Source organism: Meleagris gallopavo, chromosome 10 (genome assembly GCF_905368555.1).
Source record: "Meleagris gallopavo chromosome 10, MGAL_WU_HG_1.1, whole genome shotgun sequence".
In the NCBI taxonomy this organism is placed as follows: Eukaryota; Metazoa; Chordata; class Aves; order Galliformes; family Phasianidae; genus Meleagris; species Meleagris gallopavo.
This window is the reverse complement of record NC_139413.1, coordinates 14,664,965-14,683,985: the sequence shown is the minus strand read 5'-3', so window position 1 is coordinate 14,683,985 and position 19,021 is coordinate 14,664,965. Positions and strand designations below refer to the sequence as shown.

General features: G+C 39.5%; 1 protein-coding gene across 2 annotated transcripts; it reads right to left on the bottom strand.

The window, feature by feature from the left end:
- Positions 1-69: 69 nt before the first annotated feature.
- GTF2B (general transcription factor IIB) lies at positions 70-17,865 on the bottom strand. Of its 2 annotated transcripts, none has more exons than XM_085231078.1 (7): positions 17,714-17,865; positions 15,740-15,846; positions 7,749-7,882; positions 1,852-1,998; positions 1,589-1,718; positions 715-996; positions 70-543 (listed from the first exon to the last, which is right to left on the bottom strand). In XM_085231078.1, the coding sequence occupies exons 1-7, from the start codon at positions 17,728-17,730 to the stop codon at positions 410-412; spliced, it is 951 nt and encodes a 316-aa protein (XP_085087204.1). In that variant the 5' UTR covers positions 17,731-17,865; the 3' UTR covers positions 70-409. The 2 variants fall into 2 exon arrangements, with proteins under 2 accessions (XP_085087204.1, XP_085087203.1); XM_085231077.1 differs by lacking the exon at positions 17,714-17,865 and adding an exon at positions 17,489-17,681.
- Between the last annotated feature and the right edge of the window lie 1,156 nt (positions 17,866-19,021).

Sequence of the window (19,021 nt, the reverse complement as noted above, 5' to 3'; positions counted from 1 at the left end):
CATTCCAGTTCTCCATTTGTGGAAAAGTATGTGTGTGTCAAATTGTAGTGACATCCACAAGATCGTAAGTGTTTTTGGAAAAGTTTATTTGGGAATTACATAGTATTTTCAATTTTCCAAAATACATTTTACTAGATCCCTACAAAAGAAATCTGAATAAGTACAATAATATGAAATTAAGTTTGTTGCAACAGTTATTAAATATTTACTTCCACTAATATATACATACAAAATGCCACACAATTAGTTTGTTTACCCTTGGAATGTGTGCTGCATTCCAGCAGTTATGCTCAAATATCCATATCCTGCAGTTCCACAACATGAAGACTCAATATTACACTTTGTACATCCTTTATTATAGGCAAGAATCTCTTTTTGTTATCAGAAATTAAAGTAACCTTCAGCAACTTCACAGCTGTGGTAGCTTGTCTACTGGAGTATCGAACTTGAAATCTGCTGGGAAGAGATCAGGAGCTCGAGGATAGATGAGCCTGTAAGATTGCCTGATCGTAACATCAGCCACACCAGCAATATCACCAATTTCTAAGACAGAAAGCAGACAAATGAATAACGCTTTTTAATTTTTGCCATTTTTACTGAATAAAACAGCACATCTTTGTTTAGTCTCCGCTGCATGCCATTGGAACAGCAGCTTCCAAGTCTACAATAACATGAGTTCTCTTTTAAGCAGTAAGATGTTAAAGAAAGTTTTACCTTTTTGCGTCCTTTTCTCTGCAGAAGCTTGTGATGCCATATAAATAGCTGCAGCTGCTACAGAAATAGGGCTTCTCCCAGGAACCAAATCTAATTCCACAGCCTTACGGGCAATGTGTGTTGCTGCCATTTGTACTTGTTTGGGAAGACCCAGATTTGAACAGAATCTTGACATGAAGTCTCCAGTTGTAATCAGATCAACACTGGTTTCAAGAGCTTTCAGAATAAGTTTAAAACACCGGCCTATTTCCTTCTTTGAAATCCTGGACACTGCACATATTTCTAAACAAAGAGGAAAAAATAAACTTCACATTTGGCAGTATTTTCTGCCTGAAAATGTCTGAATTTGATTATATGTAGGTTAACGCCACAAAGCAGGCCAGTGTGATGAAGGCCACTACACCACAAGCTTTGCACATTAATAAAACTTCAGTCAGTTCAAACTCTTCATGAGAAGCTAAAGAATACAGATTACTTAATAAGAGAGATCTGATACTCTCAGTCAAAGTTCTCCCCTCATCAGGGAAAAGACGCACATACTTACTGCAGAGCTTTTGGTTCAAATGCAGTTAAAAGAGTCCCCATCTTCATCAGATCATGCAGCATCTTAAATCTCACTAATACTCAGAATGAACCTCAAATGCCAATTTTAAAATATATTATCACCAAGAATTCCATGCCTGAAAGCCTACTCACATTATGAATGTAGCAAACTTTTTGCAGATCCCACCTCTCCTCCCCAGGCCCAAGCAAGGTGGGCTTTCACTGCAAACAAACAATTTGACAAAGTCCAGACATCTGAAAACTAGCATCCTATAATAACAATGACTAGACACTCTATAGCAATATTGAATCTGTACCACCGAAAACTTACCTTTAAATGTTCTTGGAACACCTTCTTGCCTACAAGCTATGTAGAGACAAGCAGAAGCTATAGCATCATTACTCCTTCCCTTCAGGCTCTTCTGCTCATACACTTGCTTGAATAAATTATTTGTTCGATCCTTCAAAGCAAGACGATTAAATTTAATTAACTCTAGGCCATTTAATTAGCAGCAATATCAAAAATTCATGTGCCACTATATTGTGCTAACTCAGTCAATGCCAGAACAATTTAAGACAGAGACATGAACTTACAACTATATTTCTAGGGAGGTTGATTCTGTCTGCCATGTTTGTAATTTCTTTAAAGGCATTCATCATTGCACGATCAGAGCTACTCATCGTTCTGCGATTTTGGTACTTTGAATTCCCAAATTCATCAAAACTTGCTGCACCTGTGCCCTGAAAAAAAAAGTATATACATATATAGTCAATAAAACAGTCAACTTTTTCCTCATTTCAAGAACAAACACATTCCAACTTTATAAATCCTAATTCAAGGCAACAGATTGGAACATGCAAATACATGCAACTGAAGTAAATCATAAAACTGAGCCTTGTCCCAAACATCATGCTCTATATTCTGCACAAGTCTTAAAACATTAGCTGATTTCCAAGGACCACTGATTACGTGAGAATGAAATGTGAATAGCACATAGCCAACATGTGCCCGTCAATATGCCTAATACCAATGTTCAGGTCCAAGATTATGTTTTCTGTATGTCAATTAGGCTACCTTTGCATCACAGCAGATATAGCCAATTCAAAACAATTTTATGACCAACTGGAAACCGGCTGTTACAATAACAGCCCAAAAATGGAAATAAAAGCATAGGCAAAGAGAATATCCAAACCAATGACCAATTAAAAACTAATGTGATGTTTTGCCTGCTAGCAGCGGCAAGCATTAGTTGTGGCAAGATGTAAAAATCCATATATTCTGCCTTTCCAATAAATTCAAGGGCCTCTGAAAGAAAAATCCTTAAGTCCTCCTGATGAGGTCATCCATCTCATAACCTGATGGCCACCTCTGTTGTTGAGACCCAAATCCGGCATGTGCACACTTTGGTACTGCTATGGAAACATAAGACCCTGGCACAGAAACTCCTCTCACAAGTTTCCCTATAGGCTGAACTTTGAACAGGCCTATGACAGACACTAGAACCCAAGACTGTTCTTGGTTTTCTTCCTACTCCTTCCAGCACTGGTACCAGTGAAAGAACCACCTACAAACAACCACGGCACCAACACAGCAGAGGGAGCGCCGAAGGCAATCCTAGTGATTTGACTGGATGAATCCCTCCAACTACCCAAAGGTTGCCAGAGAGTCTTAAGGGGAAACAAAGAGCAAGAAAGCACAAAAGACTTCAGGCCTCAAAGAGCTTTACAAACATACCTTCAGCAAGACTTTCCTTTTAGAAACTATTCCAAAACAACATTCCTTGCCTAAGATACACATCTCAGGTCTAAAGGCTCCTTCCTGGTCATCACTCATATCCCTGGTGCCTGTGATGTTCCCCGCAGCATTCGTGTGTATCATAGCTTCCTGCATCAGCACTATGTACAAATAGTTAGAGGAACGGTATTTCCTCAAAATCTTGTAGCTGCCAGGGAAATGACCACAAAAGCCCATCATTTTTGGCAGCAGATTCCCAGACCCTGTGTTCAGACCTCACACTAGGCATCCCTTCTTTTCCAGGAAACACTGCTCTGTTCTGAGGCCACCAAGCATTCCTCTTCACCACAGAGATTTTACTTTCCCTGGTCCATTATACACAGCACCTGAAAGATTTATTTCACTATTTTGTAATTTTCTCCTACATCTCCTCGTTTTTCACTTTCTTGGCCATTACTTTTTCCTTTGAATGTCTGCTTACATACATCAAACTACCAACACAGCTATACACAAGTACTATTAGTCAGAGGATTTCACACTGCCAGTACCTTCCAAGAGTAACCCCAATATACAACAGCTCACAACTATAAAAGGGTTGGAAAATACTCTTCCATTTCAACTGCTCAAGTTAAACCACAGCAGTTCTCCTGCATTTGCTATTTAAATGCATCATCTACTTTCTTTCCAGATCATTCAATTGAGGGACAATGTTTTGTTGGCTTCGGTTCTTCACAACCATGTTAGGAAATACCTTTTCCTGCATGGAAAAAAACAGAAGCCCTATAGTTTTAACTGAAATCTAATTGTTTTTAAGCACTACATATCTTCTGGTTGTTGCCTTCATGAGTTACCTATTTGTAATCTTCAGCAGTTCAGCAAAAACATGTTGAAGTCAGAAATTTCACCTTTTTGGTTTTCAAAGACGAGAAAAAACGTAACACATTCCTTTATATTCTAGTTCTGAAAACTGATTCAAAGATAGCTAGATCAAAATACACACTGCAATAAACAGGGGTGATCTCTGGAGGGATTTAATGGAGGGTAGATGTTGGCTTCCAACAGTCTGCACACTGGTATGTCCTCCCCCTTAAGAGCAAAAGGGAAAAGCATCACCTCACCACTGACTGGAGGCTATCCACAGCATCAAGGAATGCACCCTTACCATCTGGAAGGCTTGCCCAGTGCAACCCGCTCATTATGTGGTCTGGAGGTAACCATGGATCCTTTCTTCTTTCATATTCATCTCGCCACTACTGATCAATACAGTACTTTCAGATACAGGCCACAGTCTGACAAAACCCAACTTCCTTTCAGAGCCATCTGATCAAAGGATAGAAATTCTATACCAAAAGTATACATTAGTTTCCTGTTCAACCAACCTACATTCTCTCGTAGTTGCAGTCACTACAAAAAGGAATAAATTAACAATAAAGCATAACAAAAGACAACTTTTCCCACAAGATCTGTAGCAGAACTGCAAGTTTTCTTTTAGATTCCAAGAAAATAGACTGGTGTACAAGTAACTGGCTCATCTCTTTCTCTTGAATTTTGCATGAAATAACGATGAGAGTTTGACAATTTAATCACAACTAGTGCCAGACCTCACCATGTCTCCAACTGATCTGCACTGTCATCGAGTTGCAGCATGCTATCTACTTGTAGAGAAATACAGTTCTGTGTCAACACCCTTAAAATCCTCCTGAAGAATGTAAGCCACTTCCACCACAGCTAACTATGCCACTCAACTTCCTCTTCACAAATTAATCTTTCATCCAACACAGGCTTTTGCTACCTCAGACAGATGAGTCTCTGGTACTAAACTGTACTAAATTGGTACTAAAACCAATTAGGAATTAATCTCTTTTGCATAGACAAAACAACTTCTCTTTGGCTATTAGCAGATAAAGAACGTATTTCTGCTGCAGAAAGGAGTCCCAAAGCAGTACCTCTCAGTTTCAAAGAGGAAACCATGAGAAGCTATTTTGCAAAGCAGAACTGACCCGATCCTTTCTTTCACAATTTAAAGTCCTGTTCTAACTGGCATGTAGTTTGGACTCCATTTTCACTTATATCCATCTCTGTGGATGTAGGTGCCTTCTATAACGTTCCATGAAAATTCATCTTCACTTCTGGATTTTCCACAATGTAAGTTTTACTTCTGTTGTTCCAGCTGGCATTTTAACTCATTTGTTTAAACAATCCTACTAACAGCAGCTCTACCCCAAGCAGAAAGGAGCTTCCTATCCAACAGGAAAGGAATCTCAGACACGTAGATCTGGAGTCCCCTCCAGGCCATTCTAATTCTAATTATTATTAACCAAGAAAATATAACCTTATCCTGCTTCACTGTCTGGAATTCATGAAGGCTGTTCTTTATTCTTTCAGATACCACTTATCTTCCTCATGACTACACCGATCTCACTGTTACTGAACCATCTCTTACTTCAAGGTTAATTCTCGTGCCCAACTACTGTTGGCACTGACTTCAGAACACTGCTCAAGAAACCGGCTGATCTCTTGGTTCAGTTATTTTTGCTGCAGAACTCACATCCTTTGCGCATCGATAGAAAATTTCTTCAGAACCTTCTGATAGGCTGTTCTCTTTCTTCCAAATAACGGAGGAAAAAGGCAGCTCCCAACGCTCATAACATCCAGAGCCCCTGTTCAGTGGCAACACAAACACAGGAACTCTTGTCCAGAACACATCCTGGTTTGTCACAAACAACTTCCTGTAGAAAATAACGTCAGTTCTTCGGTTCGTTCCCTTGCAAGTGAAATACCTGCAGCAGGACAGATTGCCCTCTAAAATTCTCCATGGTGGTTCTAATATTTGGATGTTTTTGCTCACAGATCTCATTCATTGTGCCTCACTGACAAGCCTGCAGCTTGCTATTCAGAGAATACGACCTGCTACAGCTACTTTAGTCCTGTCTATTCAAGGATATTCTGGTTAACAGCAAAGCTATTACATTCAATGAATCCTTATCCCTGAAAATTTTTGTTTTTCTTTGAAAAACAAGTTTTTCATAGATGTTTCTTTAGGTCTTTAATTCTCTCCCTGGGACTACTAACCCTCTTATCCTAAATAAGGCACTGAACTTCAAATGGGAAAAGGGTTAACAGGTCATGTTACAATTTGTATCCAGCTGAATTGTATCTCCTGCTGAAATACCTTTTTTCTTTTCCAACATGCAGGTTCTAGAAGAGGTGAAAATGTCATCCTACTTAAGAATCAAACTGAGTTCCCAGAAACAAACCCTGTATTTGCACAGTTCCAAAATGATATAACAACATGAATCTGGAGTAAGCTGTCCATTTCTCTATTTATAAAGGTGCATTTCTGATCTTTATCAGATCTTATTATAGCTTACCAAATCTGTAACAGAAACCCAAATCCTGACAATTACAATCCTTCTGGACCTATTATGGTATCTTTAGAAGTCCAACAACTTCTAAAGCACTGCTTCACAGAGCTACTTAGCAACACCCATTTGTTTAATTAAGGAGTGCAGAAATTCATTTGAAGGGAAGCCCAGTATAATGCATCTCAAAATCTGGTTGGAAAGCAACAATGCTCAGAGAAGTCCAAAACACAAGCATCCAGATGGACTTTTTTTTTTTTTTTTTTAAACTAATATAGCTTCAAGATTAGCTGCTCCTATCAGTGTTCACTAACGGTCTTCCTCTCTTTGAAGAATTCCTACCTGAGAAGTATGGTGGCACATTCTCCTATCACACCCACATATGTTTAGATATGCCTATTTCTTCATTTTTCATGGAGGACTGTTTTCTGTTAGGATTCATGGAAAAGAGGGATAGAATAACTCATCAAAAACACCAATGGCTCTCTAAAGATCTACATGATTGCTGTGAGTTAACTGCTGTGTGTTAACTGCAGGCTTTTTTTTCCTAGGAATTTAGGAAATTCACCAAGTTACTGAAAGATAACCCAAACTTCAAACTGTTTTTAAAATTCAACTCTATTTCTTTGGTGATGATTAAATATTACACATTTCCAATTTTAATGGCTGAAGACCACCTCCCTGTTTAACATGAAACTGAAATTTTCTTAAAAATGAAGTGGAAATGCTGCGCTGAAAACGGGCTACTGATTTCATTAAGTTATTGTGAAAGATATCAGATGACAATTGTAAAAATCAGACAGCAAGAAACATTCAGGAAATCCACAAATTCATGAATCTGAATCCTGCAGTAGAAAATATAACAAAACACAATGAAAGCTCATCTGAGTCACCATTTCATTAAAGGGAGAGCACTTGTGTTATTAATCTTGCTTTCTCTTTCTCATTAACATCTGACATGGTTGTATTACAAAACTTTAAGCCAAACATACACTCAATACTTTCTTCTGGAGTACTCACACCATAGAAGAATTCTGTATTTAGTGTTTTCACGTAATATTCACTGAGAGAGCAGGCACAACATGCATGTAGCTCTCCATGTCTCCAGTACTAATCTGATTTAGACGTTATTACAAAAAAGCTAGCTCACGTTGCAAATCAAAGAGTGGCAACTAATCCTACAGCACTGCAAACTTCTGTCTGGTCAAAAAGTTCAGTCCTTTCCTGCTGTCAGCCAGAAACAGACATTTTACAGATTACTGAAAAGCAAGAGCTCAGTTTCGACTAAATCTCTTTATAAATGCATTCTCTGAATAGTTTCCCTATGGACACACAAATATGTAGCAGACACAAAAATGATCAAGCTTAGTAGCACTTAATATTTTATATTTTACCTTTCCAATCATTGTACTCAGGTCACCATCACTCAACAAAGGATTCTGGGTATCCCCAACTCGAGATGGGTCTTTTGTTGCTTTATCATTGCTGAAAGTTCTCCACTCCGACCCTACATCTATGACACGATCACCTGTGGTTACAGAAAGCAATTGTTTGTATCAACATAACATTTTGAACAGCTTCTGAAACATTGTTACACAGCTGAGCTCTCAGTTATAAAATGCAGGCTGCTACCAAGTGCAAACAGGATGAAGCTGCAGGTCAACACACCAAAATTTTTAGGTTTTTCAATTTTAAGTAGAAAGCAATAACAGGAGCTGCAAAGAAGGTTTAAATAACTAGATAAATGAATCCAGAAAACAGTTGCAGCCATCCTTAAAGACTATCATAGGTTATTCAATACACAAAGGAGCTCACAGTTGTCCATAAATATTCCCAGTGATAGACAAATGAATAAGTTATCTTACCTTTGACACTTGATAGAAGTACTCCTAAATTAGCTATCAAGCACAATCTCATCAAGCAGTAGCACATCACTTTTGTGAATGAGCTCCAGACCCTTGGTACTCAGAAATGAATATGCCACCTTCTAAATCATCGTAACAACCCTTTGCAGCTCTGTTTTGCTCCTTAAGGGATGCCTGACCCTTAATGAGAAGGACTTTTCTTGGGAGTCCTCCCGAATTCACCTAAATGTTTCCAGCAGCATCTGTTCAGATTGAGAAATATCTCCATCCAACATTAATATAGGCAAAAAGTCTGCAGTAATCACAATGATACAAATAACAATTAACAAAAAAGTTCTGTTTGTAGTGCAGTTTGTTCTATTCCCAGGTTTGTTAAAACCAGCACCTCCAAGGCATTGACTGCAAAGAAATACTACAGTACTACACAGAATTTTTAGGTACATGGGTAGAGAAAAGCAGTAAGAAAAAAAGCATTACAGTTCTGTGCAGACTATCAGAAGCCAGTAAAACTTTCACCTCTGCTTTGCTAAACCTGAGGGAAAACTTATTATCTTCATCAATATTTAAGTGTTGTGAATTCACAAAAATAAATAGCTCTGACAGCAAGAAAAATTTCTGACATAGAAGTCCAAGTATGAAACAACAGAGGTTGGTTTAACCTAGTAAAAACGTAAGCAGTCAGACAAAAGCACTCCCTACCAATGATAACATACAGTATGAAGCTGGAAATAAAAAAACATAAGGAGCAGTGCACACAGTGGTGTGACTGCAAAACTACCTGTAGAAAAAAAACCTGAACGAGGAACTCCACTCTTAACACATGATGGCGCAAGGAATGTGCCTGAAACTGAAAGGTGTAAATGAATCTAAGAAGTCAGGCCAACCTGAAAAGAACAGATTTAAGACAGAAGTTCTCTCACTAGTATTCATCCAACGTGCTCATAGCTATGCTCCACGCTTATTTAATACTCTCATGAAGGCTGAGGGAGTGGAGGTGGAAGTAACAAAAGTCAGAAGACAAAGAACAACACAGAGTAAAAGAGAGCACAGATTCATTCTTCCTGCTAGAGGCTGGTATATCTTGCAAGCTTTTATTAGCAGACAGCATGCTCCTCTGGCTCCGGGACTCTTTGTAAATATTTGATTCAGTAATGCACCTTCTATGGTCTAGCAGTGACTTTACTTTAAGACAACCCCCCAATACTGTTTACAGCATCTAAAAAAAGCAAAATGTACTTAAAATTCTGGCATGGTATAAATAGAACACTGAGCACAGGGCAATGATGTAATATTTTTTTCCACAAGTAGAAATGACCTCAATGACTCACTCAAGGATCTGCCTCTTGTGAGTTATGAACCATTCCTGCTCTAACAAAAAAGTGTTATATCACTGCCTGCTTTGGCAAACATACTACAAACAGAGAATTGAGACTACTATTTCAGAGTGAGAAAAGATTAAGTAGAACAAATCCCTGAATATAAAGCATTTGTGGAATTAAGATGCAGTATGTAAATACCTTCATGTTGCCAAGAAATCTGCTATTGCAAAAAAACAGTTTTCCTGGATATTCTTTACTTACAAAGGTCCAAGGAATCACATTCCACCTTTCAAAAGTCTTGCATAGAAGCCTGACACAAGCTAGAAATAACAACAAAACTGGAACAAATAGGCCAAATATTTCCATAGATGGAAAATATTCAACTGCAAGCAGCTAATTATCCTATCCCACACACAAAAGAAAGTGTAGCACTAAGTATTTTTTTAACCTTTCCAAACATAAAAAATCACTTTGGAACTGTTGCCTTGGTATGTATGCAATAAAGCCCCACCTGTAAGTGACAGAAACAAAACCTTAAATACCAAAGTCAGTTTTACAAAAAGCAGTGCAACATAGCAGCACTTGGAGAGTCAACTTTGAACACTGGTTGCTGCATTTCAAGCTCTGAACTGCATTTCCTGGCTCATACCGTACTGATGTGCTCTCCTAAATCGTGCACCTGAGTGGCAAACAGCAGAGCAAGCCCCAAAAATATTATCTAAAATCCCTGCTTTCTCCCATTGTTACTACACAGGTTTGTCAACTGTATCCAGCTGTGATAGGCTTGGGAGTGGTTGCACATTCTCTTCACTACTTCCTTACGATGCCATCTTTTTGAACAGAAACGAACTTCACAAGATATGGTCACATTAGACATATCTTTAATTAAAATTACATGTGAGTTCATCCCTTTCTGCTCTGAAGTAGAGAGGCAAAGCACACTTCACAGGACCAAATATATACAGAAACCCATTTCCATCATGAAGCATCTTCATGAACACAAAGGTTTTCTTCGCTGCATTATTTAATTCATAAACTCTTCTCCCAGTATATGACCAGTCTTTAAAACGCAGTCTAAATGACCAACACGTGAACTGCAGTGGAAATACAACAAACTTCAGCAACTCAGTTTACACACCATCTAAAAATGCACAGCTGCTGTTATTCAGAACAGAAGACCTCAGACCAGTTACTTTTCTTCAGAAGCGATAAACACAAAGAGCAAGTGCTCCAGAAATGAAAGAGTGAACTCAGCTCGGTATCAAAAATTAAAATGCAATCTTCAAAAGTTTTTAGTAATTACCTTAGCATGACTATAAAACACAAATACTGCATGTTTATTTCACCCCAAAAGTAGAAAGCAGTTTATCAAAGGAAAGCACTCTTATTTGACAAGTTCTGCATTAACAATTACATATTTTCAGACAAATAATACCAGCTACTTCAGCAACACAATCCACTTGAAATACTCGTGATGCATGAGTCCTTTATTCTCTATTTGCATTTTTATTATCTCTTATATTAAGTATATATATACATATACACACAAATAGCTGCAAACTGAAGAGGTTTAATCAAAACAAATAGGATGGAATTTGAGCCTCAAATAATGTTATCTTCTGTATTCAGTCCTGAAACATTTTCAAGATGATATGGCTTAATTCGTTATAAGAGGAGCTATAATGGTAGATGTACACTGAGTAGTTGTTTATATGCAGAACTATAATATTATAATCTCAAAATAATAGCAAAATAATGTTTATTCGCAATTTAAAATACCAAACAGCCACAGTTTCTAACAATGTTTGGCTCATTCTGACCATTAGTTAAGGAATCTGCTGCCATCTAGTGAGCACATCCATGGAAACACTTTTAAGAACATCATGCTTAAAAACGTACACAGAATTCTAACGTCATGGAGAATACTGGTGCTGAGACAAATTACAGTGAAAAAATCCAGGTAGAAGACTACAAGCCAGGGAAAATTATGAAGACATAACTGCACAGAACCAGGCTGAGTTGAGCCTTCCTTCAAAACCGAACGGTCTCCATTCACTCATATTGAGAATCCACCTGTCCATACATCGCTTTTACCACCTTCTGCTGCACTTGCTCCAACAAGCCTGAGCATTTCTTGTACTGAGGAGCCTGCAGTTGGCCACGGTACTCCAGATGTGTACACTCTTTCACATTCTGTTTATTTGCTTATTGTCAACAATTTGGGGCCTATGTGGCCCACTTCCATGACTAGTGGTGTGAAGGGACTCACAGGCACACGGCCCAGGAAAAGGGGAAGGGAAAGAGGGAAAAAGGTAGAGAGATGGGCCTAAAAACTAAACAGTGGCATCGAGCCATGGGAGAAAACCAATTTAATAAGTACAATTTTGGAACGCAAGATAATACAATATAATACAACACAACTAGAATTGAAGCTGATAAATCAAATAAAATGAGAGTGTCCAAAAACCGAAGGCCTCACTCTAATGCTGAGGTGAGATGGCTAGGGAGAGCACACTGCAAAGATGAGAAGTAAAAGAAGGGGACAGTGACTTGTGAGCAGTTTTATCTTTCCCTCTAAACTGAAAATAGAAACAGAACAGTGAAAGTCTTCTGGGAGATGTAGTTCTTCTCTTCTGAGAACCAGGTACCTGGAAATATCAACAATCTGACCTGGAGCATTAACTCTAACTGCCAGTGCACTACATGTTGTTATGATGTGCAACACTGATAACAAAAATCATGAAACCATGACACTTACGTATTACCAACACAGTTACACTCAACTTCATTCCAGTTTTCAGCAAGCAAAATTACTTTCCTTGAACTCAGCCATACAACATTTCAATAAACCTAGTATATTTAAGTTAACAAAGAATAACTGTTGAGAATAAACAAAACCAAACCCTAATTTTACACACACAACTTCTTCTATGTGGCTCCCACAGAAGCTTTGATTAGGCACACAATCCTTTGAATAGCTTCAGATATCAACACCGTATCATCAGCAAAGATTCCCCAAATATACCATGATTTAGAATGTAGATAAACATAATATTCAGTCTAATGGAAGTATTCTTCATATTAGCTCTAAACCATCTTTGGTTCCCAGACTAGAACCTACGAACTGTAAAACCTTCCACATCCTTCAGGAAATATCATGCTAAGAACAGTGACTGCAAAGCTTTGCCAAAACTGCCAGGGCTTCTGCTCCTCATGTTTTAGCAAAGACTAAATGATGACAGTCATGTCATGGCCGCATGACTCAGTACTCACACCACCTCTCAGGCTAGTAGATGGACAACATGTTTACCACTGCCTTATGAGATTTGGGAATCAGGCATCCTCAGCAATCCACATCCAAAAGACAAATACAGGCATTTGTGGAAACTTATGCTGTTTCCAGCAAATGCAAAACTGACATGGGTCAGACTTAAGACAGAGGCTATTTGAAGTGCTGACTGAAAAATAATGGATGACTCTTCTCATACAACAAATTGCCTATGTAAATTCAGCACCCATGAACACTCACGCACTCAGCCACTCAGTTTCTGCAAGTATAAACATATCTTGTAATTAGCTTTTCCATGGATGCAAAGAATTTTACTTACAACTTCGTCCAACACATTTTAGTACTCTGGGCACCAACCATAAAAGCAGTAACTAGCTATAAGGTGCTAATATACATCCATATCTAAAGCTTTTTGTCCATTTAATTAAAATCTAAAATCTCCAATTAAAATCTTAAGTGTAGAACGTTAACAGTGCTTAGAGAAAGAGGTAATCATCAACGTACATACAGATAAAGAAAGGTTTTTCACCATTTGGAGGTTTAAAGGTTTTACTACAGCCACAAAAGCCCTCTATTTGATCAGAAACACTTAAGTACCTTCTTCACTTCCAGGATACTACCAAAAAATAAGAGGAAAAAAAAAAATGAAATTATTGGTTTATTTCAGAAAAGCATCATGTATGTAGAGATGCAGTCAGTCTTGCCCCTGATGACAGACATTGTAATGGTCTGAGTAATGGAGTGACCAACAGATACAATTAGGAAGTCCACTCCTAGTTATTTGTTGCATAGTAATGAAAAAAATATCTGTGGAAAAGTTAAATCTTACCTATACCATATAGACCATACTTGAATTTAAGACTAGACATTTACATCTCAAACTTTCCAGAAATATTAGCCAACTAAATAATGCAAAAGAACTTTGTAAAGCCATACCTCTAACCACAAACTATGGAATGTTTTCCCACAAACTCTAAACAGGTTTACAGGAGATGGAACAAACACCTGCATATCGTTCATAACCTTATCCTAGTCTCCTGTTGTCTCAATCTTTTTCTGTTGCCTTTCCCCTCCTTTTCAGCTACACAACCTTTAAATGCAATGTCAGCCATAATACTAGTAACACTGATTTCATTACACACCCACAGAAATGATAATTGTCAAACTTTGGAATCAACGTGTCAGCTACTTTAACCACTAACACACATAAGGCGGAAAAAAAAAAAGAAGAAAAAAAAGCTTTTCCTCAAAATATGTGATGTTTTAGTGCTCTGCCACAGCAAGCAAGAAAAACATCATGTGGAAATACACTAAGCTTTGTAAAAAGTTCTTGGATCTCATTTCAGCCATCTCAAACATAAACAGTGGCCAAGTCATGCCACTACATTCTTTATAGCAGTGGAACACACCATGTTCAGCATATACCATTCTGCCACTCTGGGACACAAGCAGTGTTCTGCAGACACCAGAACCACAGTATTTTTAAATGGAACTGTGACAGTAATTTGGCTGCAGTCTTGCAGTTTCTTCTACTGTTCCCATGGATCCCCTCCAGTGGTAAAAATCTCATCAAATTTCAACCCAACCCAAAACACACGGTGAGTAACACTTGTACATACCAGCAACACCTGTGTAAGCTTAAAGAAATCAGAATGCAAATCTGGGACTGACTTCACTGGGTAGAAACAAGTGAAATCACTATTCTCTTAATGGGAACATATCATGCAACTTGCAACAAATACAGAAAACTCTGATCGTTCAGAAACAAAATGCTGTCTACCCATTATACATCCAAGAAAATATCCCTTTCTCCTCACATCTCTAGAAAAAGAGACATCAAGAGTAGGATCTGATTTTCTCCTCCTCTAGATTTCCTAACAAAAGGAGGACTATTAAATATTCACATTGTTGTTTGGTCATGCATTCTTCAATTATTTATCTACTAGTTTTTCAAACTAGCTGTTGGATACTCAAGCTAGTGAATGAAACATATACAGGACAACTCAATTATGGAAGGATGGCAAAACAAAATGAGAACAATCAGCACAACAGTAAACGTTAGAATATTTTAGTAATAAATCCATGCAACAACCTGCTTAAAAGATAATCCATGCTTAAAGAAAAAAAAAAAAAAAACACACATTTTACCCCAGCAGTAATGTCGGCTCTAAAGAAGACTAAGTTCAATTTAAACACATTTTGAAAATATAACTTGATGAAAGTCTGCATTAATATACTAAGGATTTTTTTTCTAAACTTTTTTTTTCCCCATTTTAAATACTCTATTATAATTATCAATACAGTTTAGCTTCTGTAAGGTGCTGCCATGCATAAATGGAGAATAGATCAGCAAAAATTCAGGAGAAAACCTGGTATTAATTTTGGGTAATATTAAAAGACTTATGAGAAGTAACTAACAAAAGCAAGTATTGGCAAGAATACAGAGAATCATCCTTCAGGGCAGAAAATAACCACCAGCCAGTGGGAAACAAGAGTTATTCTGGCTTTGTTTATAAGGAAGCTATTTGCCTACAGGTTTTTACTGTCTTTTTTTTTTTTTTTTTCCTACTTTACTAAGTGAAATAACAGTCATGGTTAAAGACAGAATACTGGACTAGGTAACATAATATTCTAATTCAATATAACAAAATATTTCAAGATTTCAATCTTTAAAACATGTTTGTTTTTTCCAACTTTTCACAAGAAGTTACCAGAAGAAAAGCTATTCAAAATAATGTTTAGCAAAGAGATCGTCATGCAACAAAACATTTAGGTATCAAGACAAAAAACTAAAGACTCAAATTACATTCCCATGTTGTGGAGAAAAAAAAAAAAAGTACAAAAAACCCAAACAGATCTATATGCATAATGAAAGTTACACAGTAATTCACAGTGATATGAAATCCACTTACCTACTACTAGCCCACACTCCGAACAAATCATATCACCAGCTCTGTAATCCTCCACTAAAATGGAATCTGGATGGTTTGGGCAAGTCACCCTCGGAAGAGCATCCAAACTACAAAGAAGGAAAAAAGAATTAAATCAATTATTATCTCAATAAGGAGGGTGCATCCCAAAGCATGAGTTCACTGCTAAGAAGAATGATCTATGGCGATTTGAAGAGCTGATCATTAACCTAAAATACCTGAATATCTTAAATTTCAAAACTTTTGCAATTTATCTCACCACAGAAACATAGAAAGCTTCCAATGAGAACATCCAAAACTTAAACGCAGTCAGGATTAGGTGTAGTCCACCTCGCAGTCTATCACTAACTGAAGTTCCTGAAGAACGTAGAGGTGATTACTTCATGCTAATGGACATTTCCACTCATTCTTACCAAACCAATATAATTTATCAGGTCCTCAATTCAGGAAGCAATGGGCACACATTTATTTGAAAATATATAATTCTGACATTTTTTTCAAGGGTTAGAAAAAAAATGCCATCCTTAAGTTAGGCTAGAAGTAGGGCATATAAATTAAGCAATTCATTAGTTGTGAGAATGTAATGGAGAAACTACCAGCTCACGAGAAGGATCTGGCAACAACTGCTTCTGAGGACCAGGAACCATCTCTTGTACACCATATATCTTCAGCAGCTACAAAAAGCTTCCAAAAAAGCCTTGTCGTTATTTAATACGTGCATATACATAACGGCACTAAAGCAGAGGAAAGACCAATTACTTCTAACCAAACACTGTAACAGTAAATACCTCATTTAAACTAACAGTGAATGCCCAGTAACTCCATTAAAACAACTCTGTTTCAAGGCTAAAGTTGTTTCCACTTACTATTCAAAGTTTTATATTCAATAGAGCCGTTTAATCGAGCTAAAAAAGCAGTGGGTTTAGCACCTGATCAATGTGAAATAAAACGCTGCAAGCACTTTTCAGCCTAAATATGACAGCACCAAAAACACCTGCTGATCCTTCAAACAGGAAACGAGCCTTTACAGGAGTTTAATTCATCCGAGTTTTCTCCTTTCCCACCAGCCCGTCACTGCAGCTTAACCTATACAGTCCCACCTCAATCTCCATGCTTTGGATACACCTGATGCGTCAAAGGAAAATAAACACAATATTCTAAATCGATGGCTGTTTAGAAGAACCTCTACGATTCAGAACGCAGATTAAGAATCACCAGCAGCCCTAACCTCCACATCCCCCGGGCAGAACACGCTCACGCACGACTTTCGGATGCAAACCACGCTGGATATCAGACACATGCGCTCCCTCCCGGCCCTTTCTCCCTCGCCCAGTGGCTTCACGTGGCAGACACAAGTGTTGACAAAGCAAGCAGGGCGCCCAGCTGACATTCGGCGTTACGCAAAACGCCAGCGACACACGGAGCGAAAGCAGGGAGGAAAAAAAAAAAAAAAAAGAAAAAAATCAAACGAGGATCTCCAAAGAAAACGCCGGCAGCACGCTGCTGCAGACCTCTCTTTCACAAATGACCACACGACAACCGTTTTTTCTACCCAGGTTTTAATTAAGCGACGCAGACAGACGCCCGGCCCCACTCACGGAGCGGCACCGAGCGCCGCGACCCCGAGCTCGGGGCTCCGACTCATAGAAGCCGGCCGCCCGCCGCGGCCCACACGGAGAAGCCCAGGGAGGCCCCTGCCGCCTTCCGCCCCCCCCGGGACGGCTTACGGACCCGAGAAGCCGGGGAAGGACGGCGAGCAGAGGCAGGGGGCGGCGCCGAGCCGGGGTCGGACGGGAGCGGCGATGGCCGCCGGTTCCTCCCCGGGCGGCAGCGAAGGCCGACGCGGCCATTTTCTCTGCCGGCCGCAGACGGGGAGAGATGGCGGAAGCCGCGCCGTCCGCTCCTCTAGGGGAACTCCTCCGCACGGTCCCCCGCGGAGCTCCGAGCCTCCCTTACCGGCTTGTGGACGCCATCTCACTCCCTCCGGCGGCGGCGGCGGCTGTGCGCGGTCGGGCGGCAGCTCGGCGCACCTCCTTATGTAGCGACCGCGAGGGGCGGAGCCGCCGGCAGCTCTCGACGGGTCGCGCGACGGGACAGGCGGCGTCGCGAGCGCGCGCCCTGGGCCGCTGCGCGAGCCTTCCGCGAGCCCCGCGGACCGGGGACGGAGGCGATGCCGGGCGCCTCGGGCTGCGCGCGCCCGGAACGTGGCCGTCGGGAGCCCACACCGCGAGCACTGCGTGAGGCGATCTCTGCAGGCAGAGATCGATGCCACGAAGGGGAAGGAAGGACCTTTTTCTGTTTGCGATGACGTTTACTCAATAAAACCAAAGGATGAAAAAAACAACACCTGCTTTTCAAGGGGAATAAAGCTTGCTGTATTATGTTTCCCTATGACCTCTGAGATGTGGAAGTAGCAGTGCCTGCAACAGCTGTGCCACATCAGCACTCAGCCCCAGTGGGTTTGCAGGGTGTGCGGCTTCCGCGGAAAGATCTCCCACCGCCAATCAGTGCCATCGCAGGTCTCCCCGCCTCTCTTCTCATTAACTAAGGGTTCCATTTACACTACACCAACACAATCGTTTGCAGAACTGTTGCAAAAAAAAAAAAAAAAAAAAAACCCAAACCAAAACAAACAAACAAAAAAAACAATGGACCATGCTTTGTTTTTGTTCCCTGTCCGCAGCCAAATTTCAAGTGCTTTCCCGCAAGCAAGAGTGTGTGATGTGGTAGATGAGAATACCACCAGCAGCAGTCTTTACAACAGATCTTTCAAATAACTTATGGAAAACCACCTTGCCGTCCCCAGCTACGCCTGTTCTTTCCCATCACTATAGTTACAACAATAATCCTAATTTTAAAATGTTACTTAACTGGTAATTCTGGTGTTTCTTAAAATGTAATCCAAAGTTATTTCATGCCCCCAGTGACAAAAGTCAAAACGTGCTGCAGTTCTCACATTAACGTAACCATTCCAACAATCATTCAATGGGATGTTCAACTGCCTTTGTAAACAAAACAAACAGTACATTAATGACAATAAGTCATCAGATCTTACTTGTTTGTCTAAAGATCCTTTGTAGTTGCTTATTTAGCCAATGTTATTTTGTTAAAATATTAGATGTCAGTCAAATGCCTCGAAGGAGCGAATGGAGGCAACGATCAACAGCCAGAGCAACTGAATCACGCTTGGTATATCAATTCATTTCTGCAATGCATCTTACATGTCCAGACCTTTAACGACACAAAAAAAGATGAGCACATCAC